This window comes from Petromyzon marinus, chromosome 3 (genome assembly GCF_048934315.1).
Source record: "Petromyzon marinus isolate PM22_M1 ecotype Great Lakes invasive population chromosome 3, UKy_Petmar_22M1.pri1.0, whole genome shotgun sequence".
NCBI classification, from domain to species: domain Eukaryota; kingdom Metazoa; phylum Chordata; class Hyperoartia; order Petromyzontiformes; family Petromyzontidae; genus Petromyzon; species Petromyzon marinus.
Window position 1 is genome coordinate 10,720,081 of NC_133669.1, and position 24,365 is coordinate 10,744,445.

Sequence of the window (24,365 nt, forward strand, 5' to 3'; positions counted from 1 at the left end):
TTTGGTCATATGTTATTGAGCAAGGTTTGATTTCTCAATGCATATTTTTCAGGCTACTGGAAGATCAGCAGGTGGCATGTGATGATTATCCACAGCCAGAGAGAGGGACGTACTGTGCGTGGTGTGTACACCAGTCACAGAAACTCTTTCTGGGTCAGTGACTTGGACAGACCTGGCAGAAATTAAGCCACTGGCCATTGGTCATACAATAACTAAACTCGTGGAGCCTTCAATGCAATTCACCAGCATGCTGCCTAGCAGACTCGTTAGTAAGATTGATGAATGAGATTGAGAGGTATGCATTGGCCGGTTGACCTACAGGAATCCACCACGATCTGCGGTCCTCCAATGTCGACGTTAATAGCGAACGCCTGCGGAAATGTAGCAGGTGGTGGCAGGAATCGAACCGTCGAACCTGGCGCTAAAGCGGCCGTCAAAAAAATGATTTGGCGAGCGGTTGGAAGAGACGGCTTTGCTCGGGTGGCCTGGTGCCAGCCGGGTGAGGGTTGCAGGTGTGAGCATGGAACGTGGCACGAGGGGGGGGGGGGGGGAGAGCTGCTCGCGCGGCAGCATGGCTGACGGAAAGCAGAGAGGCCTGCACGAGCCAACATTCGAATCGCGGCACGCACCGCATTTGGGGCTCACTGAATGCAGGCTTTTAAAAAGCAGTTTGGCTGGAATCGGATGCTGTGCGTTAGGGTGTGTATAAAATGTGTGCGTGCATACTCGCACACGTGCGGTGAGTGAGTGCGATGTGTAACCACCCCCCCCCAGCGGGCAAAGTTCAATTCCTGATCTTGATGCACAACAGCAGTGGCAAATGGAATGTGGAATTTAGTCTGGGTCTCACCGATGTCAACTCAGACCAACATCAGCACCGTGGAGACGTGCCAACCCCATGAGTGTGGTGCCAGCCCTAATCATCATCATCATCATTATGATAAGCCATTATCCATCTAGATCCTGCAAATGGCTCATTTCATCGTTCCATCTACACAGCAGAAATCGTCTCTGGTGTGTTCCCTCCTTTGACTGCCATTCCATAATTAGTCTCGACCACCAGCCATCAACCCCTGCGATGTAACAATCCTTCGAGAGAACTCAAAGCGTAGATTTACGCAGCCTACCACAATGATTCATAATGGATTTTTTGGATTGGGCCACGTAATCCTTCTGGCCAAATGTATATATTGTAACGCTCCACCACGCGATATTGGCAAATAACATTGTCACGTTATGTACTCGCATTTATTATAGTTTCAGTTCACAGGAACATTGAAGAACAATCCTCACAACCAAATTTAGCAATTAGATACACCCACGTTTTTCTTTCTGTAGGGCAGGGGGGTTTCAAGACACAATTTGGCCAGATCATTACGTGGCCTCACCCAAATTCAATTACGACTCAAACCACCTGGAAACCTGCAATAGAGCCGATTATATCATCCCATCTGTGCGGTGGAAATCCTTTCAGGCGAGTTCCTTCCTTTGGCTGCCACTCCACTGGCATCGTATTGTTATATTTTTTTATCACTTAATCATCACTGACACTATCGTCGCAACGGGCACTCGCCACCAGAAGTCCGCGTCCGGGCCTTGCTTGCTGCATGCTGCGTACCTTTGGTCTTGAAGGCGAAACAGCAGACGCGGCAGGAGTAGGGCCGTAGGTCCGTGTGCGTGCGGATGTGCTTGCGCAGCATGCTGGGCTTCTTGCAGCGGATGCCGCACTCCTCGCACACGTACTTGCCTCGTCCGCGGCCGCGCACGTACACATACTCCTCGTTTGACTTGTACCTACAGTGGTGGGGTGCGTGGGGTGCCGGAGAAGGCAGGTAAGGGGATGAGGAGTTTGGGCGGCGGGGGTGTGGTTTCGGGGGGCCGGACAGGTGGACACACGTGAGAGAAGAAAATCAGAGGGGTCCTGGGGAAAAAAAAAAACTTGTTCGTCAGAGCTGGGCTATTCTCTCCCGACTGTCGCTTTGATGACTCAGCCAAACTGGATAACGTAAAAATGTCTTGAAAAACAAGTCTCACCTCCGTTTCACACGTGTTGCCGCTGGGCGGGAGTTGGTGGGCAGGGCTTGGTGACATAATCATCAGCGCATCACGTGGCTGAGAGGGGTTTCGTGCTTTCCGCGGAAGATGTCCGGGCAGCCACCATTTTTAAAGTGACTGAGTAATTGACCACAAAAAGTAGCCGATAATCGTTTTAGGTCGAGTAACCGACAAGTCGCCCCAGCTCCACTGATAACCCCACACACGATCTCATTGACGGAGGGGATGACGGAAGGTAAATCGGTAAATTCATTGTGCGGCCATCTGTGAGGAGATGTCAATCAAAATTGGATTGTAAAGTGTTCGAAGGAAGCTGGCATGGGTTACCTTATATTTATAAGTACGTTATCAGGCTTATCCAGGACATCCCTCAACTGACGGGCGCGTGTACCGTACGCTGACGTTACGCGACAAAGGAAGGAACTCGCATGACAGCACGTCCACCATGGAGACGGAGCGATGGAATCGGCTCGTGTGGAGGTCTCTAAATGGACAGTTAAATCGCAGGACTGTGCGAGAGGGCGCTGGCTTGGGGGAGGCCTTCAATCAGCAGTCGATTGACCACGGCCGATGATGAACGCGATGACGGTGAACATGATGACGGATGAGATGTTGAGTAAAAGAAGCACGTTCCAAAGTTAACCTTGCCGACGTGCTGAACGCGTTGTCCTTACCCTCCCTTGAAGATGCGGATGCGGTTGGATTTAGGCCTGGGTCCCGTGGGGTCGCAGGCCTCCGCAGCGCTGTCTCCAGCCTCCCGCGCACCGCCGGGCGTTGTCGCCGCCGCCACCGGTTCCACAGGGCCCTCGGGGGCAGCCGGGATCTCGACCCCGCCGACCCCGCCGACTCCGCCGACCCCGCCGACCCCGCCGACCCCGCCGACCCCGCTTTCCCGGGAGTCAACCTGGAAAACGAGGGTGGCGACTGAATGCGTCACCGCCATTGTCTCCATCGTCAACATGGTTTGAGACGTTGAGCCTCAAGTCCACAATACACCACGGGATAAATTCAGGGCAGGGTTTACCAGCAACTGTAACTGGCAATAGCTGCCGCACCATTGTCAATTGTAACAAAAAATATATTCCCCAAAGTCTGGATAAATCTGACTGCGGCTTACCGACAGTGGGCAACTGCGATGGTGAATTGCAATCAGATCGTACACAGAGGTCAAATAACTACCCAGAGTTATGTGCTCTGTGGCCCCATCTTTGTAATCCTCACTGACCTTTCAACAAATGTTATTTTCATTGGCTGGGCACAAATCCACCACTCTACACCACTGACGGACCAAGTTGCCAAAATTGTTCCTCGACAATGCTTTGCTGGTGGCAACCGCCCTAGATTTGCCCTGGTGCATAATAGCATTTAACATTTATGATATCTTTAACATGGTAACCACATGGACTGTAAAGAAGCATTTCGAGGGAGAGCTAATAGTGTGCGTAGAGACCACTGTGGTCGATACACCCAAGTCTGCAGGGGACTACAAATTTGGATTAGGGCCAAGCAGGGCCGGGGCAGGCAGGGCTAATTACGCTATAACTGTGCGTGATGTCAGTCAGTACACACTGAGGACACAGTGTGACCGCATCATCTACACACGTCCCCACCATTCATTACGTGTGGTGTCCGTGGTACGGCTCAGCTTCTGCAGCGGAAAAAAACAAAACAACCTTGCGTCTCTTGAACCGTGCTGGGCTGTACAGTGGAAAAAAAGTATAAGTATCGATGGTCAAGATGAAGGCAAGGCTTGGGCTCCCTTGGGGTTCTTATACTCATTTTACACGAACACATCCCAGCTGAACAAGTGCTGAGCCCCTCCTGGCCACTCATGGATTTTCCACTGTCAAATTTCCACGCTGAGCCAGAAGCATACGCTGGCCACAAAGAACGTCAGAGTCTGGCTGAGAGCAAGGAAGCTTCGCTCTCCCATCTGATGTGCCCTTCAAACTCCGATGTTTTCTCCCCGTAAGCCAAAACGGAATAATCCAAAGAAAAACTCTAAATTTACTGCCCTTTATCAATCTACTGTTGGATGAGGAAACCCCCCCCCCACTCCAAGCCACGTCATCACGGGGCTGTTGAGCCATACTTATGCTGGGAGGGTTCATGAACGGCTAGGATGTCGCTCGCTGCTGATATCAGCCATGACCGGTAATAAAACGCCGGCCACCAGGTTAATAGCATGGAGTCCCCAACCGCTGCGCTACCGCAAGTAACACTGCTCAGGTACAACGAATTGTACTCGAAGCGCACATTTTGATGGGGCTATTTCTGAAATGTGCGTCGCGTTCAAGAAATGAAATGGCATGAAAATAGGCTGCTGTTTATTTTTATGTTGTGGAAGCAGATTAAAGAACATGAGGTGACCTTATGTGCCAGTACAAGGCTGGCTGCATTTACATTCTCCTCTCTGCAGTGTTAGCCACCATATTATGCAGATAAGATGTAATAACATCCAATCTTACAATTCCAGGAATCATTGGCAGAGAGCTAATAATGCACTATGCATTTTTACAATGTTGGCAGGAATGTTACCTTAAATTAAATATACTCCACTTAATGCTAGCTTCCCCACACGTTTAATCATTCACTTAATCCCAGCTAATACATCACAAAAATTTAAAATTAGAGCAACATGGTCTGACATTGGGTCGCCTTGTGCCAGACTCTTGAAATTGGAAATAATACGGGAATTTAACATTCTTTCAGTGCTAAAAATGAAGGATGAAAGTTTAAAAATAAATACGGAAACATGTGCTGCTGGCAGTGAAGGGCAAGTACCTTAGCCAACCCTGGCTTCCACTGGCTGGACTGTACCATCTGGTCAGCCCGTGCAGGGGTAATCATCGTGCTGGTATAGATGGACATGGTGGTCCTCTGCCGTGAACACAGGAGGCCCAGCGCGGCCTTGGTGGACAGGCCTAGGGGATTGCAGTTGCCTCTGTGGTCCAAGTCGCGCCCCCAGGAGGCATAGACCGACTCCGTGTTCTCGTCCTGCGGTACGGGGCTCGGCCGGCAGTTCACCAAGAAGCACCAGGTGACGGTCGTGGTGGGCTGGAGATTCGGAACATCCCGGGCGTCCGCTGAGACTGCCTGCTCTCGGCCAATCTCCTGCATGCACAGACTCGTCGATACCTCAGTTGCAGTGCCGGCCATGTCCGAGATGACAATTTCTATCGGTGGCGTGGACTTTGGAGGGGAACACTTTCCAGGAAGGAGGTTGTCATAGGCAGGGTCTGGGGCAGGTGGCATGTTGCTCGTGAAGCGCACGGATGGCAGAACTTGCGTTGAAATGCTCGGCTTGCACTCCTTGTCCGTTTCCTCTCCTTGAGTCACCTGCTCCAGCACGACAGAGACTTCCAGTTTGGAAAAGGAGTCCGTGGATGCTAAATCGCGGGTGGAGTTCATGGGAGTGGTGGAACTGCTCTCCAAAGTCTTGGTGGTGCAGTGCTGTCTCACCAACGTGGGCGGCCTTGACCTGACGGGTGAAGATGCTTTGACCCTCTCTGGCTCGGACGCCCGCTCAATGCCCTCCTCCGAGCCGACCGAATGGTCTTCTTCCTTGGCCCGCTTCTGGTTTTGTCCGCGGATTTCCATGGCGATTTCAAAGCTGCTCGCGGGTGACAGCATGCGCTTGCCAGCCACGGGCAGAGGCATTTCGGACACGCCCTCCAGCCCGGACACCGGCAGCGATGACAGCTGCATCTTCTCACTCAAAAGCTGGTGCGACGGTGAGGCGGGTGATGCTGGCGTGATGGGAGACACGTGAGGGCTTGCGGTCGCACGGCCGGGTCTGGGACGAGGGCCCAAGGCACCCGACACGAGCTGTCTATTGTTCCACTGGCAGATGACGACTGGCTGAGGTCTGCTTTGGGCTTGGGTGACCAGCATCTGTGAGAGGGTGGTGTACATGCTGTAGCTGTACGAAGGAAAGGGAGTCTGGATCCTCACCGGAACCATGAGGGAAGTTACTGGCGTCAGAAGTCTCGGATGTTCAGTTGCGACTATCGCTTGTGACATCCGTGGTAGGTGCAGCGGGTGCAGGGGTGTGAAGCCGCGCCCCAAAGCGGCCTGGAAGAGTGGGCTTCCGCTCCCCTTGGCGTCCGAGAGCTCTCGCGGAACAAACGCGCGCTGCGCAAACGATGGCGGTGCAGGGATGATGAACGGCACGTTCGTCTGCACCGCTATTTGCGGCACGTGGAACCGGGGCACGCCGAGCTGCTGGAGGGGCAGCTGGAGGTGAGACAACGTGCTCAGGCCCTGCACGACGGGGATTTTCAGCGGACAGCCGTAGACTCGCTGAAGCGGCGGCGGGCTCGGCGCCTGCGGGATCTGGAAATGCAGCGGCAGTTGGTGTCGGTGCAGCGGCATGGCCGGAAGGGAGAGTGGCAAGTGCAGGTGGGAAAGGGAGTAGACGGGCTGCAGCGTACCCACGGCGGGCAGGTGGCCCAGGGCGCTGCTGATCAATATAGGAGCCGGTGGAGGTGGGACAAACATCCGCTGCGCAGGTGGCGGCTGTGCGTCACGACGAGACGCCGAGGGCTTTGGAGACGCACTCTGCTCGGGTGTCCGGGGAGACATCCCGGTTGAAGACGTTCTCTGCACGTGCTGCTCCTTTGTGTCCGAAGCTTCGCTTCGCCACGACGGCCGAGAAGACGTCTCGCCCTGGGGCGGGGCCGGTTCGGGGCTGTCCGGGCTTCCGCTTAAAGACGCCTGACGAACCAAGATTCCTCTTCGCCTCGACGTGCCAATCGCCGCTGTCGACGTGACCGCTGGCGCCGTCGGCGCAGGATGCTGCGTTCCGCTGCCGTAGTCCAGCGACTTGCTACGGGTTTCGGACAGCTGCACCGGCTGCTCCGGGGCGGGTCCTTGCTCCGAGGATGAGCGGCACATCTCCTTGACTTCGCGGTGGTGGTGCGCGCTGGGCACGGTGAGGAACTCGGACGGTTTGCTGGCGGCGGCGACGATGGCACCGGCAGCGACATTGGCAGCGACGGCGCTTTGTGCTTTGGTGGCCGTGTCGTCTCGCTCGAAGGATGCGGAGAAGCTGGAGCCGCGCGAGATGCTGCTCGACTCGCCGCTCATGCTGCGTGACAGCGACGATGACTCGGTGCTCGACTCGTTGGAGGAGTGCTGCAGGTCGGCCAGGCGCAGGCGCTTCTTCTTCGGGGGCAGCTTCTCGGCGGGGAGCTTCGACAGCGTCTCGCTCCTCTGCGGCCACTGGAACTCCTGGGCCGCCTTCTCCTGCTCCTTCCTCGCGGCCTCTGTCGGGTCTTTGTCCGTGTCCTCCGTCACGAGTATCTCTGGCACCAGGAGGGTGGTCTGCTGTACCGGCTGCTGCTGCTGTTGCTGCTGATAAGGCACTGAAAATGTAATACCCTGTGTTTCTGCGCCCTCCGCCCTCTCATACTGGCCTGTCGAACTTTCCTTGAGTAAAGACACGCCACTCGATTGTGTCGTCGGCTCCCCCTCGCCCTGCGTCGCTTCCACCGACTCCGCCCTCTCGAAGGAGCTAGGTCGGCTCAGAGACTTTGTATGCTGAATCACAGAAATCTCCTTGCTGCCGGTCCGCATCACGGCCGGCACCGCCTCGAGCGCCCTCTCGACGGCCGAGTGAATGTCCTCCCCTCCTCTGCTATGAGGAGCGTGTAACGAGCAAATGCGATCGCCTCTCTGAGAAGGGTGCCCTTCCGCCGCCGCTACTGTGTACGTCGTCGCCGGGCGGCAGGTCGCAGCCGGTTCGCCACCCCTCTCTGCAGGGGCGCTACTGAGGCTCGCGGACGCGTAATGTTCCCGATGGAGGTGTGCAGGCACAGACGATGATGCAGGAACGGTTTGTTGCCACGATGTCAGAAAGTGTCCGTGCAGCGGCGCCGTGGGCTTTTCCGGTGGAGACTCCTCTTCTTCTCCAGCCGTCTTCTCCTTCCTGCGTTTCCGCACACCCACAACGCCCTCCGAAGCCACCGCGGACACCTTGAAGTGCACCATCTGTGGCTGCGTGTCCCGCTGCGGCGTCTCCGACTCGAGCGGCACCTTGGGGGCAGTCTGCTTGAGCTTGGGGGCGTACAGCTCCGAACAATAAAACTTCTTGTGCACAGCAAAGTTCTCCGCCTTCCTGTAGCGGACGCCGCAGATTTCGCATTCGTACATGGACCCTTTCCGTCTCCTCACCTGCAAGAAGGCATCGTTCTCCGCGCTCTCCTCCTGAGAGTAGCTCTCCTCCAAGCTTCGGTAGCGCCTCGTTAGGGTCTCCCCCAAGGAGCGGCCCCTCTTCCCTTCGTCCATCGACACGGACTTGAGCTCGGAAAATTCTGGCGGCGGCGCCGCCTGGCTCTCGCCGGCCAGGGGCACCTCGATGGCCTTCTGCCTCACGAGGGTGCGCTGGTGCCCCGGGTACGGCTGCGCCTTCCCGCGCGGCGGCGTCGCCTCGTCGAAGGAGCGGCTGGAGCGTGACGGGCCTGGCAGGCGCCCGGTGGCCTCGGCCCGCCCCGCATAGCCGGGGGTCGCCGGCGTCGAGTTGCTCCGGTTGAGCGGGGCCGCTTCCGCGCTCCATCGGGCCGCCTCGGGGCAGATCGAGGAGGCGTGGCCGTGCGGCGGCCTGTGATGCTCGTCGGCAAGGCGGTGCCGCGGGGTCGAGCCCCTCGACGTATCGGGGTCGCACTCCGGGTGCTGCTTCGAGAAGTCGAAGCTGCCCCTCCGCGACCATGACATGCGGCGCGGCTTCACGCTGTCCAGCTCCTTGTCGTCCATCACTGCCTCGTTGTGCAAAATCAGCCTGGAGATGTGCTCCTCTATGAGCCTCTTCTCCAACGGCAGCTTCCCCTGCCCGGGCCTCGCGACGGTCTCCGCAACGGCAGCGGACACGTACGCGTCGGTCCCTCTCAGACCGGGAGGCACGTTCTTTCCCAGCACCATCTCCCTGTACGTCATGGCGGGCGCCGCGCCGGGCGGGCTGCCCTGGTGCTCGGCGCTCTCCGAACGAGAGAAGTAGCCCGAGTCCGTGCTGCTTTTGCTCATCGGGCTCAGCAGCTGTAGCGAGGGGTGCGGCGGGCACCTGGGCTGCCTCTGGAGGCCCTGCACTTGGTCGCTCTCGAGCCTCTTCCGCTCGGCAAGCTTCAGCGTCCACGCCAACTTCTGCCGCACCGCCTGGTGCTCTCCGGGGTGGCACGTGGTCGGCCGCTCCCTCGTCGCCTCATGCAGCTTGGGGCTCCTGCTGCGCGGCGCGGGTGGCTGCGACGGCACCACCATTCCGTGCTCCGGAACCATTCCCACGGGCTGCAAGCAGGTGGCCGCCGCCAAGGAGCCAACCCACTTTCCCTCTGCTTCGGCGGGATAAGTCGGAGGCACCGCTACGTTTTTGCTCGTCATCGTCGGAGGCTCGGGGCCCATTGATGAGCTCGCTTGGGCCATTTCCTCGAGGCCGCTCTCGTCCTCGCTGTCCGTGGTCTCGTCCCCCTCGGAGCGGCCCTCCTGCTCGTCCACGCTGCCCGACTCGAGGAAGGCCCCCTCCCCCTCGTCTCCGCTGGGCCCTGCCCCGGCCTTCAAAGCATGCGCGTGCGACTTGCGATGCTTGTACAGATTGCTTTTCGTCTTAAAGGAGAAGCCGCAGGGGGCGCAGGGGTACGGCCGCTCGCCAGTGTGGGAGCGGATGTGCTTCTGAAGGACGCTCGGCTTGGCGCACGCCCGCCCGCAGTATGAGCAGATGTACTTGCCTGGCTTCTTTGGCCTCCTCTCCTTGCGCAGCAAGTCGGTGACCTGCTCGCACACGGGCCGGACAGCGGACCCTCCGGGGTGCAAGACGTATGCCTGTGCCGCCGCGGACACCTCCGTCGACGGTGCGGCATCGCGGGATGCGGCGGGCCGCCGGTAGTAACCTGCCTGCTCTGCCCCGCAGCTGGGCGGGAGTGTCACGCTGTAGATGTGCGGCGCCGGGTGCGGCGGTGGCTGAGGCTGAAGGGACAGCAGCTGCTGCGATGGGAGCGCCGGTGGAGAGACGGCGTGAGGTTCGCGGCCGCAAGCACGATCCAGATCGCCGTGAGATCCCGGCCACCGTTCGGCCTCCGGGCTCTGCGGCTTTGAGATGTCGACGAAGGTGGCTGGGCGATGAGGGGGCTGTGGCTCGAGGCTGCTGACTCTCGTCGTGCGGGCGGCACTCTCGTGCGAAGAAGAAGCTCGCGCCCGCGCTTCGGAAAGGGCGCTGTCTGCGTCGGCGGCTGCAGCGGGCTTGCTGTGCACAAGATTTTGTCCCGGCTCCATGGCTCTCAGCGAGCCTGCCAGGGCGCAGTCGGACACCCAACCCCCCGCAGAATCAGCTGCACACGAGACAGCGGCAACTCGAGCTTGGCCGGCGACATCTGGACCGATCCTTGACTCACTTTTGGGCTGCGGAGATTTCGGATTCTTTCCGCTCAACATCTAGGCGTACCCAAGGAAAACATCGCCCTGTGAGAACCCCGCGTTTTGCCGCGTGCCACATTTAGCTCCGGTTCTGCTCCAGGAATACATCAAAAAATAAAAAGAGTAATTTGCACCATCGAGCCTTCTCGTGTTTCCATGCAGCTGCCCTATTCTTACAAGCCGCCCCCAGATTCGTATTTTGTGCTTTCAACCGAGCAGAGCCACAGAAGCACGCGTCCATTCCACAGATCCATCACTCTGGATGTATAACTGGCATTCGGAGAAGCTGGTTTTCTTGTTTTTAGGGACGTGTTTGAAGCTCCGTCTATTGCGTTGTAAAGCCTTGTGAAAGTGCCACGTTCATCTCCACTCACTCATTCACCTGAAACAACACATGGCAAAACACATTAATTCGCACAACGTAATTACCCTATTTTTCACACTTGTTTTGTTTATACTGAGGTTGCGTAATTATTATTCACGTCAAATAGTTGTATCGATGATTGACCTACAAAACAAATCACCATTGTGCCCGACCTTGTCAGATCTTAGAAGCCTAACAGAGTAAAGCCTGGTTAAACAGTTAAGATGGATGAACACAAGGGTTTGCCAGATGTTGTGGGCATTGGGCTGCATAGTGACCAGGAGATGGCAGTGCAGGGTGTCACCTCCTCGTACACGGCATTGTGGGTTGTTGTCCACATTTTCCAGTTTACTCCAACATGAAGCTAACTACTCATTCAGGGAATTGGCCAAACATCCCAAACGCAGGAGCCACCTGAAAGAGAGTCTTGAGGCTCGCTGAGGATTTTCCGGGTAAATACTTGTAATTGTTCATTTCAATTGTTGTTGTTGTTGATGTATTCCCCAAAGTATTTTTTTAAATCAAATTCCCCTTGCAAAAAGAGACTTGTCTCAATGTTCTCCCAAAAGGTCATGCATAAAGAAACGATTGTTATTCTATACTATTCAACCATTCATTACATTGCACATTTCAGGTAGATTTTTTTAAGAGAGTGAAGAAAAAATTACAAACGCACACATTCACCGCATTTTAAAAGGGCCCTATTTAGCGGTGACTGGTACCTCGCTGACGAACAGAAATGTGCGACGTGAACTGTGGCAGTGAAAATGACAGCGCCGGGTTATTCGTCATTTGTAAAACAGCAAGCGAGACATCGCGGAGCCTCCAGCAGACACGACAAAGAAGCGAATGTTAGCGCATGCAAAGCGTTCCTTTTCATAAAGTGCAAGGACAGCAAAGGTTCAGCCCCTGCAATTGCCTGCTCACGTCACTTCTGGCCTTGAATCCTCCACCAGAGGCTGCTCTCGAGAGCCGCTACCTTTTTTGACCTACTCTTCCAGTGCACTGGCCAGGCGTATTGTAAACAAAGGTGGGAACGCCCACACTTTTCCCCACCACACGTGACCTGTGATCGACTAACCACGGTGTACCCACTTACAGTGTATTGCTGGTTGGCCAGAGATAGATGGTTTCAAAGAAACTTGCGCCATCATTTCAACTACCACGCTGGGATTATTTAACCGAACTGGCCACTGCAATCGCAGTGAGCCAAGCATTGCACCACAGCGGCGTCCCACATCTTTTGTATTTAAACAAAAAACCTCAAGTACAATTATACCATTACTGGAACGGATCATGTAACCAACTGGCTTGTGCATATCACAATTTGCAAGGTGACCATTGCAAAATGATGTCTGTAACTGTGTACATGTACATCTCTTTGTCTATCCACTGCTGCATGAGCCCCTCCCCACTCCTTGTGGGTCGTTGGGGCTATTTTAACCTTACTTAACTATAAGTCTTTGTATAAACCACTGTGATGTGTGTTTGTACATCCGGACGCCACTGCACCCAGCTGATCCTATAATCCAAGGAACTCGGCTCACCCTTAAAAGATCGTGAGTTAAAATCCCAGTTCGGGGTCAGCTCAGCTCACCATCCTTCCGTGGTTGGTAAAACAAGTACCACTTTGCGGGATATCGGTAAGGGTTTCTCGCCCTATCGGAGACTGAACCCACCATGGTAATATGGAGTTTCTACCACGGGATGATGGCTGCCAATGGAAGGGCAGTGCTTCCAAAAACTAGTTTGAGCGTGGAAACGAGGTGCGATACCGATATTCTGCTTTTGGGATTCAGGATTGGCCTCACTGACTGCCCTTCAACACCCAAACCAAATTCCCCCCTCCCCTCTCCGCAGTCTCAGACTCTACTGCTCAGTCATCCGTGCTGACGACTACCGGCTGAAAAGCTTCCTCTTTTCCTCTGCCTATGACCGACTTCCCTTCTCTACCAAGCTCAAGCCACACTCTATTTGTGTGGCATCTTGAAATTCGGTTGCAGTGAAATGTTATCGAAAAGCCACGGCGTGTTGCGCAGCACTCGCAGACTGCACCAACTGAACGGACGTTCCATTCCTGCAGGCGAATGCCTCGGACGCACGTCGCCGCAAGTTGAAGACGAGACGCGAGTCGACGTGTCGACGCGTCGTTTGAGCCCAGGTTTCAATTTCAGCCGAGTCATGTCCGGGTCAGTGACCCGACAAATATTTCAACTCCCGGCACACCACGTCCATTCTCGTTATCGCTGTGGTAACTGGACGCACGCCTACTCCGGTCTGCAAGCCACCCGGAAAATATTCCATGAGAAATTAAGTCCTACACTGTTCCCCCCCCTTCCACCTCCAGGGTAAAGCGTGGGTACTCCCATCTCTTCCAAGATGTTTGACCTGCGTTAGAAAGTAGGACAAAAAATCCTTTCCTGGAGGGGCTCTGTAAAGCTCTCTCTAGTGGAGGCTGTTCCCCCTTGACTTGAACATTAAAACAATGACATTCGAAAATCTGTTGTACATTTTTTTCAATGTTCAATTCTCCATGTGCTATCGTTTCCTGCTGTCGGAGCCCAGCCATGTGGAATGCTAGGACAGTCCCCGCTGACTCCTTTTCATCCACATTCCCCATCTCTGCTGAACTCGAGGAGGCATTTCGGGGCAGAAGGGCTCAGCCAAGCACAGCAGCTGGGCCGGCGGTGCACGAGGGCGTTACGTAACATGGCGGCGGTGGCCTGCGGGGAAACAAATAAATAAACAGCTGTGCAACTGCTGGAGGAGATGGGCCTGCATGCAAGGAGAGATTCTTCCCCCGTGGGGATTTGACCCTGTCCCCTACCCAAGAAGGTTAATTCTATATCACAATCATCAGCCATGATCAGTCCACTGCTAGATGAAGGCCTCCCCAAGTTGCCGCCACTCCTCACGATCACTGTGATGTAATAATTGACAAAGCATTCGCATGAGTGCTGGTTTCGTCACTCCATCTGCTTAGTGGACGTACTATCCGGCGCACTCCTTTTTCTTGGCTGCCCCTCGTGTCTCACTGTTCTTGACAATCGGCCACCATCCCTAGACATGATGTGTGCTACAGCCATGATTTGTGCTACAGGGTCACCGCAGTGGCGAGATGTTAACTCCCTCGCCTGGTATATAGAAGGAACGCGGGTTCAATCCTGACCCTGACGCCTGCTGTATATTTGGAGTTTGCGTATCTCTCTCCCTGTGGTCGTGTGGCTTTTTCTCCAGGTCCTCCGGTTTTTCCCTCCACATTTAGAAACATGTGTTTAGATTATTTGGCTGCTATAAATTTCCACATGATAAGCCACTTCGTTGGATTATCATTTGTGGGTAGGTAGCTTCTCACAAAGGGCTATTTAGCTCAGTGGGCTTTACCTGGTGAGATACAAATTGTTGAGTTTAGTTTGACCCGAACCCACTTACTTTTTTAAAAAGCCTGAACGATGCTAATAACCTGCATACGTTGCCTAAACTGTGTTCCTCTTTTTGTCTCTCAGTATAATTTGAAGCTCATGTGTCCGATGGAGAAATATTTTTTATGACATCAAAACAACCTAATAAAACAGCAATTAACACAATTTTTTTTATTATTCATATTAAATGATATGAACAAAGTAATAATTTCTGTTAATCACAAAAAAATGTTACGTATATTTTCGTGGGTGCCTTTGCAATTTCAGCCGCTGGACATACAGTATATCCGATTGGCCTCTCCCTCCCCCTAAACCGGGCCTTTGCCTCAAGGGAGAAGTCGCGGTATGGAGCAATGTTCCACAGGCGGCATGTGTTCCGTGTTCGCATGTCTGAGTTTCTCCGTGTGTCCCTCTGTATAAAAGCGGCCGGGCGTGGTGTTGGTCACCAACCCTGTGCTAGCCTCCATAGGTGCTCAGTAGCGTCCCTTGCCCCAACAGTCTATAACAGGCTACACAGGTGATGTTTGTCTTTGTCTTTGCATTCCCCCCGACCCTGTATGCCCGTTTGTGTCCGCGTGTATCTTTGCGTCTCTGCGCATCTGCCCTCCCAAGTATTTATGTGTCCGTCTATGTGTATGTACCTGTCATTGTCCGAGTGTCTGTCTGCCTTTATGTGTCCATCTCCTTGCGTCCTATTTCCGTGTCGGTGTCTCTGTGCATCCGTCCATTTGCGCCAATGTGTCGGTTCCTGTGTCAGTGTATGTCTCTTTATATCCATGTCTTTGCCTGTTTCGGCATCTCTGTTTCTACATATGTCTTTGGGGCCGTCCATAAATGACGTCACGCACCTGGGGGGGGGGAGTCAGACATTTGTGACGATGTGTGACGATGGGGGGGGGGGGGGGGTTAGAAATGTAACGTCACGTCAAAGTGCGCAACTTTAAATAAATATAGACAAGACGTTCAACTTAATTAAATTGACGTTTTAATAAATATTTTCTCCTGCAACATCAGATTGCAGCGCCACATTAAATACGCACTACAATGACAATAGTTTAAAGCTATTTGAAGCATGTGGTTTTTTTGGGGGGGGGGGGCAGAGCTTTGTGACGTCATATTTGAGGGGGGGGGGGTCTGACTTTTTGTCACGCCGAGTGACGAAGGGTGGGGGGGGGTCAAAAATCGTCCAAAATCGCGTGACGTCATTTATGGACGGCCCCTTTGTGCATCTGACCAGTTCAGATATTCACCACTGGTGTTAGCCATGGGTGTGAGTCAAACCCGGGTCGCTGGGATCGTAGCATGAAGCGCTCACCACTACTCTACCGCTCTCCACGGTCATACTCACAGATGTGCGCACACACACACACGCGCGCGCACAAAGACACACACACACATTCACACCACACTACAGAAATAAAAAAAATCCCCATAGACTCTGTGCCCTGACAGCTGAGAAAACAAGGTGTTGGCATTTGGGATTGAACACAACATGCTACTGTACAACCCCACAAAGCAGCCCCTCGACTGTTAAGCACAACTGTTTATTAAACGATCGTATAAAGTGTAATTGGAGGACATTCTGGATTACCGGTTAGCTCACCAAGGGATATATTTAATTCCATTTCAAAACCTCGGGGTAATAAGCTAAAAAGGCATCAACTCGCATCTGTATGCCAGAACAGGGGCGCCCAGAGGTTCCTGGAGGCCATGGGCAGAATACCACGTGGGGACCCTTTTATTCCAGCATCCACTCGTCCCTTGTGAGGTTTGTTGTGGGGCCGTCTTTTGTGTGAGATTTAGGGAAAATTGCCCCTCTTGCCCCTCCCTGCCACCCCCGCCCTCTGGGACAGCCTTGTGTCAGAGTAGAACAGTCTCCCTCACTCTGCGCCTTTACTCGTAACACGTGGCTTGTGCTTTCGTTCATTCACCGAGGGCCGAATAAGACCTATTTGGTGGGCCCACACGTTTACAAATGTTAACGCAAAAGATAATTAGACACACCATTAGCACACTAATGCGATGCCTGCATTCATTTTCCTTACACGCAAACGTGTATGTTAATGATCCCCTCTAGCACCAAATTAGTGTGGATAAAATGCTTGCAATGATGAATACTGAATATACCACGGTTATTAATATCTGCTAGCACAGAGAGCAGTACCACAAGATAAAACAACATTTTTTTTTATTTTACCAGGTAAGGTCCACTGAGCTATACAGCTCTTTGTCAGAATTGACCTGACCACAAATGAGAGTGTCTCATCATGTGGAAATGTGTAGCGGCCAAATACTCTAAACGCATGTTGATTGTAAACGTGGAGGCAAAAAACGTGAGGACCTGGGCAAAATTCCACACGACCATGGGGAGAGAGACACCGCAAACTCCAAATGTACAGGCGTCAGTGATCGCGATCAAACCAACGACCTCCTGTATATCAGGTGAGATATTTAACATCTCGCCACCATTGCGCCCGTACCCAGATACCCTGGCATTGCCTAGCAATTGGATAAACTTGACCGTATTATCATTCCTCAGAGGGAGTGCAGTGGCACTGCCCTGGTGAAGGTTTGGAGTACAGACACGGGAGCATATAAGTATCGGACAACAATGGATTTTGCTGCACTACCCTCTGCTGCCCACCGCTTAGCCCTACACCCCCATGACAACCTGTCAGTGCATGCTGGCTGCCCATTCAAGCAACTATCCAGCTTCTGGAATCTGACGAGATGAGAAGAATTCAGAGAGACGTGGCCATCGGCTTTGCTGTACGTGATTCACAACGTGGTGGAGAGACCACACGTAACCGCCCGGCAACACCGGCCGATGGAATTGTGGGTCTAAGGAAACGTTTTGATCGTGGAAATCCTGGCGGGTCGAGGCCGCGTCTGTGACTTATATATTTAAAAAAAAAACATCGCGTGGGTTTTTTCCCATCTCCCATCTACCCCCAACCCCACCGCCCGTCCTCCCTCCACTTTGCTCACTTGGTCACAGTCACGCGAGAGCCGCTTGGCACGGCCAGAGTGGTGGATTTCCCTGACAGCTGCTGCCGAAAAACTCACCACTCTACAGAGTCGTGAAATTACTACCACACCTTGACCCTCCCCCCCCCCACCACCGCTATTGATTACAATCACATGGAAGGAAGCATGCAAGTATAGCTGCAGATATATTACACGGCTCCGGTTAGGCACACATCGCGTGTGTGGGCGTGCGCGTGTATGTGCGTGCGTGGGTGGGTGGCTGCGTGATTGAGCGCATGTGTGTGTGTCTGTGTACATATTATTGTGAAGAGCGGTGGCGCAGTGATTAGCGCCAGGGCTAAAGTTATCATGATACATTTTCCAGAGCCCCCAAACACACCGGACCCGGACCTCCCCCCCACCCCATCCGATGGGGTGGCGTCGGGGGGGGGATATTCTCTGGAGCTCAGCCACGGACAGCTCCAATTTAAATTCAGCACCGTCTGCCACACAACGGTGTGGTGCATCACATCTGCGCTACGCTATACATTTCGGCGACCCGGGTTCGATCCCCTGTCACGACGGCTACATCAGTGGCAAGCGATGATCGCGAGCTTCTCCGAGGTGTCACCTCGATCGACTCGGGCCTTCTGAACGGTGCGAGGTGTCAAGCAGCAGCACTGGAAAGACAGAAGCGGCGAGGAGCGATTCTGGCCTACGCCATCCCCCCACGTTGCACCCCGGGCCTCAAATCGGTGCTCGTTAACAGCTCTTGCTCAACACTCTATGGAGGCTATACTAGGGATCTCGAGACAACGTGACACATCATTAATTTAAATGCAATAACGGTCCCTGTATGTAAGTAGGCGAGAGCCCATCGAAATTCATTCGCGTTTTTCAAGAGACTTGGAAACTGTGCTTATGGTACACGTAGGGGCCATTGTATAATATATATGCATGCACTATAAATACTACAGAGGAAATAATAATAACAATAATTTACAGCCATTGGTACACGAGTGGGTGGGGGGGCAGCACCACACCCGACCGCCTTTGTCTCCCGAGTGGCGATGTTTACACACTGCACTGGGAACTCATTCGAGTCGACCTAGGGGAGGCCCAGGATCAGTTCAGATAATTGTCACTTGTGTTGGCCGTGAGCGAGAATCGAACTCGGGTCGCTGGATCCGCAGTGCAGCACGCTGACAACAATATCGCCCCGCTATATACACATGCGCACACACACGCAGACAAACCCTTCAGAAAATCCCAGGATTTTGAAAAAAAGGCATTTTCGCTTACAATGCACATCTCTCAGTGTGGATCACAGCTCACGAAGCACATGGACCTATTTATCCAAACAAACATTTAAAGTAAAAACTAACATTGAATCCAGAACTTGAAATAAAATGCCATCCTCCTTAATCAAGTGCTCATGCATCCTCAACACGTTCCACATTGGGGCACCTTAGTCATTGGCAACACTGCACTGCCTGCTGACATATCTTGCCTTGATGCCAACTGATTGATGTAACGGAGTAAAGTCCAGGCTACGAAATTGTATAAACAGTTAACCCTCGATTATCCACGGTATATTTTCATGTGCACGTTGGTTTAATCATTCGATACTCCTCACTCGCCGAGGGGTCAGTGATTCCAGTAACCACGTCACCGCAAACAAAGGTCAGCAAAATTCAGAAGCAACAACAACAGACGTCTTCACGCCCCACCCCCATCGTTTGACATAGTTGAACGCCCGATTATGTAGCCTAATGTACGCGTGTTTTGTGTTTGCCGTGTTTCTGTTTAATCTGAGATAACCCCGCTCTCCCGCCCGCCCCCACATTACCCCTGATAAGCACGAGTTGGCTGTGTGTATTCACGCCTCGGTTTTCAGGGTAGAACGCCTCCTCTCCAATTGTGCAAACCACTCTTTAGAGCACGCGCAAATGAGCACGCCCGCTGTAGCAATTTAGCAATTTCTTCCGTTCCGAATATTTCAGAACCGTGGATTGTTTATGTAACCTAAAGCAACGCCCCGACAACTGCCGGATAGTTACAACAGGACAATGATGATATTGCTTTGAGAGCAATACGTCAACCCACTGCTGGATATCGACCTGCCCATGCCGCGTTGGCCATGGGGTGTGTTTTACCATACTACACGCTGATCAGTGCAGTTGGTGAAGTGATGTGGACCAGGACTGGTTCAGATATGACTCGCCACTGACGCGAGTTCGATTCCCGGCATTGGATCAAAGCGCAGAGTGTAAATCACTGTACTGTTTCCCCCCCCCCTCCCTCTTCACTCCCTTATGTAATATTTAATAACAGCGCTGATGATCAGGAATGAATGCATCAATTCATCAATATTTATTGCGCTGAATCGTGAGCCTGCGAACTGATAGAATTACAACGTTGCAATTGTTTAAGCAAAACAACGCACGGATATTACATCGAGGCGAACGGAGCAAATACAACTGAACAAAAGTGACCCTCCTGCAAAAAGACAAACAGGTCATGACCCCAAACTGTGACAATTCATGAACTCCGCTGGGGTGAAGAGGTGAGAAGATGAACTAAGAGACACCAAAGGGGCTGCAGTTCCAACGTTCGTAAGCAAGTTTCCGCACGCACGCACAAATGCCTGCGTATGCGTCCGCGTTTTCTTGTGCGCGCACGCGCGTTACGCTTCCGCATCGCGTGCGTGTGCGCGCGATGCGCAGGGTCTTAGTGGTGCATCCCGGAATAAGTGCTTCCTGGAAAGACCCTCGGATTATTCCGCCGAAGCCGCAGCTCGTTAATACAATTAAAGCCCCACGCCTCGTCGTTTCCTGCAATCGACGTGCATTAGCGCGGGGCTCTAACCCCAGCAGCGTTGGAGCGCTGCTCCGTTAGAGGCCATCCATTTAGTGGGTACGCAAACGTCTGTCAAAACTTGACCCCTCCCTGTACGCACGCGGACTTTTTACACCAGCCCCCCATCCCCCCCCCCCCGATCTGCGTATGTACGCTTGACGCACCCCCATCCCCCGGGATCCTATAGAACGGCCGATATTTAATCCACGCAGAAACGATCAAGGATTAATAATATTGACGTGTTTAAGCAAACAGGTAGTCCACCGCCGCGACTATCTAACTCATTTGAAGGCCAATGTAGACAAATTATTGTCGAGGCTTCACCCCCGCCCCCCCCCCCCCGTTTCCTATGCGTACGCACATTGTAAGTAGACCCCCCATACACAAGCGTACGCATTTGGGTTAACCCCCCCTCCCTCCTCCATGCATACGTACTCAATGGATAGCCCCTTCTATGGGCACAGCCAGAAAGGCAGGGCCATGTGCGTGTTACAGAAGCTCCATTAATGCGTATCTGACAGCAAATCTGATCCTGTATGTGGTCTGCTTGGGCTCTAAACCCCATGCTCCCTGCCCCAGGCTCAGATGCATAAAAAAAACGATTGTCTTTTTCTCCAATTGTAACCAAATTCTGTTATATGTGTCATGTACAAGACAAAGTATCCATTTGTGATAGAAAAAGGCCTGTGGAAGCAGATATTATGGAGCTATCCCTGAGATCCGTTCAAGTAACCTCTGGTCCACACAGCAGTGAGCAGCACTTTCCCACCCACCCAGCTACGGAGAGTAATGTCCATTGCATGACAATCAAATTGATATTTTAAATTCTCAGACGTGGAATTCATCCAAATTATGTGCAGAACCCAATTTTGACGTGATTGTTTATTCTGCGTGAAATAATTGGTGAATGGATTCAGGACATCTACTTCGCTACACTTGGGAACCCGGTTAAATCACAGGCGTCCCCCTGGATTTGAACTCAGGACCTCTGCAGTCTGACCTCTGAACCATCTGACTGCATCATCACCTCTGATGCGGGTTGACTGTGACCATGCCGCTGGCGAGCGTGGACTTGAAATGGAAAATGTTTTAATGGGCCCCTGTCAATAGCACTTGTTCAGAGGAGTGCAACGTAATGATGGACATAAGGTGTGTGTATTGCCGCTGTCCAATTAGATGACTCAACTGCTGAGAGTAAATACACAATAAAAAGTTAATGCCCTTTGTCAATACGCTGCTGGATGAAGGCCTCTTCTCACTGCCATGTCAGCCACTGGGGGTTGTTTGACCACACTTCATCCAGCTGGCCGGTGAGGGCTGGTGAAGGGGGTACGGGGATAACCCATAACTCGAGTGCCACTCACCGCTGACGTTAGACGTGGCCCGGTATCAAACTCACGGGGCTAGGTTGTACTCAGTACGAGTACGGTAGAAGCCCTGTTAACGACTAATCGCTTAAAGACGGGCCTCCATAGAGGCCCAATGTGTAGTTTATAGTCGTGTGGTGTATCGTAGTGTCGTGTGTATAGTAGTGTCGTGTGTATAGTAGTGTCGTGTATATAGTAGTATCGTGTGTATAGTGTAGTATATAGTAGTGCATAGTGTAGTGTATAGTCGTGCATAGGGTAGTGTGGAGTAGTGTCGTGTGTATAGTAGTGTCGTGTGTATAGTGTAGTGTAGTATATAGTAGTGCATAGTGTAGTGTATAGTAGTGCATAGTGTATAGTAGTGTGTATAGTAGTGTAGTGTGTATAGTAGTGTAGTGTATAGAAGTGTTGTGTGTATAGCAGTGTATAGTAATGTGTATAGTAGTGTAGTGTGTATAGTAGTGTAGTGTATAGAAGTGTAGTGTGTATAGTAGTGGTGTGTATAGTAGTGTAGTGTATAGTAGTGTAGTGTATAGTAGTGGTGTGTATAGTAGTGTATTGTGTATAGTAGTGGTGTGTATAGTAGTCTAGTGTATAGTAGTGTAGTGTATAGAAGTGTAGTGTATAGTGTAGTGTATAGTAGTGTATAGTAGTGTAGTGCCTCCATAGAGACCCAATGTGCTCGCTTCGCGACCAGTCCCCTGTTAACGAAGGGCTGTTGTAGGTACAGTAAATAATAATTAATGCATCGATTAACCATGTTTATGTTAATATTATGTGTTTCTAATGTGGTTAGTATCTTTATGTATTAATATCCATTGTTTCAATATTATAAAGTACGTTTTCTGGGTGGAAAAGGGTAACTTTCGATGCTGTCGGAATGAATTAAGCCTTCAACATGTATTTCATGTTCGCTTACCGACCAAATCACTTAACGACCGGCTTTGTGGAACCAATTACCGCCGTTAAGAGGGGTTCTCCTGTATTGTTTTTGCTCAGCATTCATAAAGGAAACACGAAACTGCTCACTAGTTTTGTGTCTCTTAAAACATAATCCAGCAAACCGCATTAATGCCGATGCGTAATCATACCCAAGCACTTGATCTACTCAGATGAAATGGGAACTAATACATACGAAAGGTATTGTTTCTCAAGGGCTAAGATGGGAAAGCCATTTGCACATCTTCACACTTGCCAGCACATCTCCCAGAAATGTTATTGATGGGCTTTCTCGGTGTTACAGACACACTCCCGCCAAACACAAAACACGTCAACATTAAAACCATCTTTTTTGACCATTTTACAATATTTTCCACTGTTGCTATGAGAATAATCCATTAGATTTAATCAGTCATAGGCTCCAGCATCGCGCATTAATGCATACATCCATACAAATAAGTTATCCATTATCCTCTCTTGTCACCAACCCACACGGACCAGCATGTTGTGGATTTACTCTCCAACACACCGGTGCGCTGAAGTGGTAACTAATTGGCGCGTTGTTTACAAGACAAACCTTACTGGCTGTGTCGGGTGGTGGAGGGTTACGCCACATTTATACTTACGAGATTTAACCCAAAAAACCTTTATTATGAATAATACTCGTTGCGAAAGCCGACGTGTTAAGCAGCATTGTGAAGTATGGTCAAATAACCCCCACGACCTGCACGTGGACTGACAAAAATGGGCTGTCAATCCTTTTAAGGGATTTACATCATCGCCGCAGCCACTGGGGGCACTCCCTCCACCACGCAATGTTTAAACTAAAAATCATGACAAATTTGCGAACAAAAATTTATCTAATTGGTGAAGATGATATGGGGGAGGGGAGGGGGGGGCATGACGCCAACAATGGCACATTCGCAATTGTGAGACATATAAAGTCTTTCCCCTGCACAGCATGTGGCATGGTCGTACCATGTTGATACACGTCATGTGCCAAGACAACTTCTGTTTGGTCTTTACACCCCTCCCCCTTTGCTGTGTATTGCTGTATGCAAGCATGAAGCGTCTACGAGCACAGTCCCTCTATTCTGATGCGTGACATAAACCAACACTGCACGTGTCGACCATGTTATTATCCAGGAACTCGAATGTTTTCGCCATTATGAATCATCATCATCATCAGTCATGATCAATTCACTGCCAGATGAATGCCTCCCAAAGTAACCACAACCTCCCACGGTCCTGCAATGTGACAATCCATCCAGCACGTGAATGATCTCATTTCTCATTCTCCTCGGAGGACGTATTATTGTTACTTGGCTGCCACCCCCGTTGTTATTCTTGACCATCGTCCACCATCACTTCTAGCCATGACATATCCCACCCGAGCCCACTTACTCTCTCTCAATGGTTTGGATCATGACATGAGCCTGCGTATGTTCTCTAACACGTGTGTAATTCCAAGCGTGCGTCTCTCAATGCTTCTTTGGGCAGTGTTCACATTATGTTCTATAATTTGGCATGTACATGAAAATGAGGGCATTTCCAAAAGTACAATATTTATTAGAGCCATGCTTGGCATGACGCGATGATAGTTTAATAATTTACGAAGAGATTTTGCAGACTTTCAAACAATACTTAAATTTGACGATGAGTTTGTAGACAATTTTGAAATGTCTACGGCCAAATCTCACTGCAGGAGGACTGGGCGTCCTGTTAACTTGGCAGCTCGTTATGAAAGTACGCCACGTTGGAATTTCATTCAACAGGTTTCACGTTTACTTTGTTTAACCAGGTGAGAACTCAAGTGGCCAGGGATGGCCTCATTGGTAGGAATCGGCAAGGTAAGGTACTTTACCCTTTTTACCGGGTAAAAGGGTAGAGGGTAAAGGTGTCGACATGCCAAGGGGTAAGGTAAAGGGTAGAGTAAAGGTAGCGCGAAGTATTACCCGGTAAATACGGTGCCTTGTTTACTGATAAAAGCTC

At 51.8% G+C, this 24,365-nt stretch overlaps 1 protein-coding gene across 6 annotated transcripts in view; it reads right to left on the reverse strand.

Annotated features, from left to right (window-relative positions):
* The window catches only part of LOC116953516 (transcription factor HIVEP3-like), a 116,583-nt gene that overhangs the window by 20,030 nt on the left and 72,188 nt on the right, over window positions 1-24,365 (reverse strand). For 5 of the 6 annotated variants that reach the window (XM_032973804.2, XM_076073998.1, XM_032973823.2 and 2 more), the window contains 3 exons: window positions 4,840-10,837; window positions 2,730-2,959; window positions 1,619-1,794 (listed from right to left, as the gene is read on the reverse strand). In XM_032973804.2, the coding sequence (XP_032829695.2) occupies window positions 1,619-1,794; window positions 2,730-2,959; window positions 4,840-10,473 (6,040 nt within the window). In that variant the 5' untranslated portion in view covers window positions 10,474-10,837. Of the gene's footprint in view, window positions 1-1,618; window positions 1,795-2,729; window positions 2,960-4,839; window positions 15,112-24,365 lie in introns of those variants that run through there. The other variant, XM_032973776.2, reaches the window with a different exon arrangement.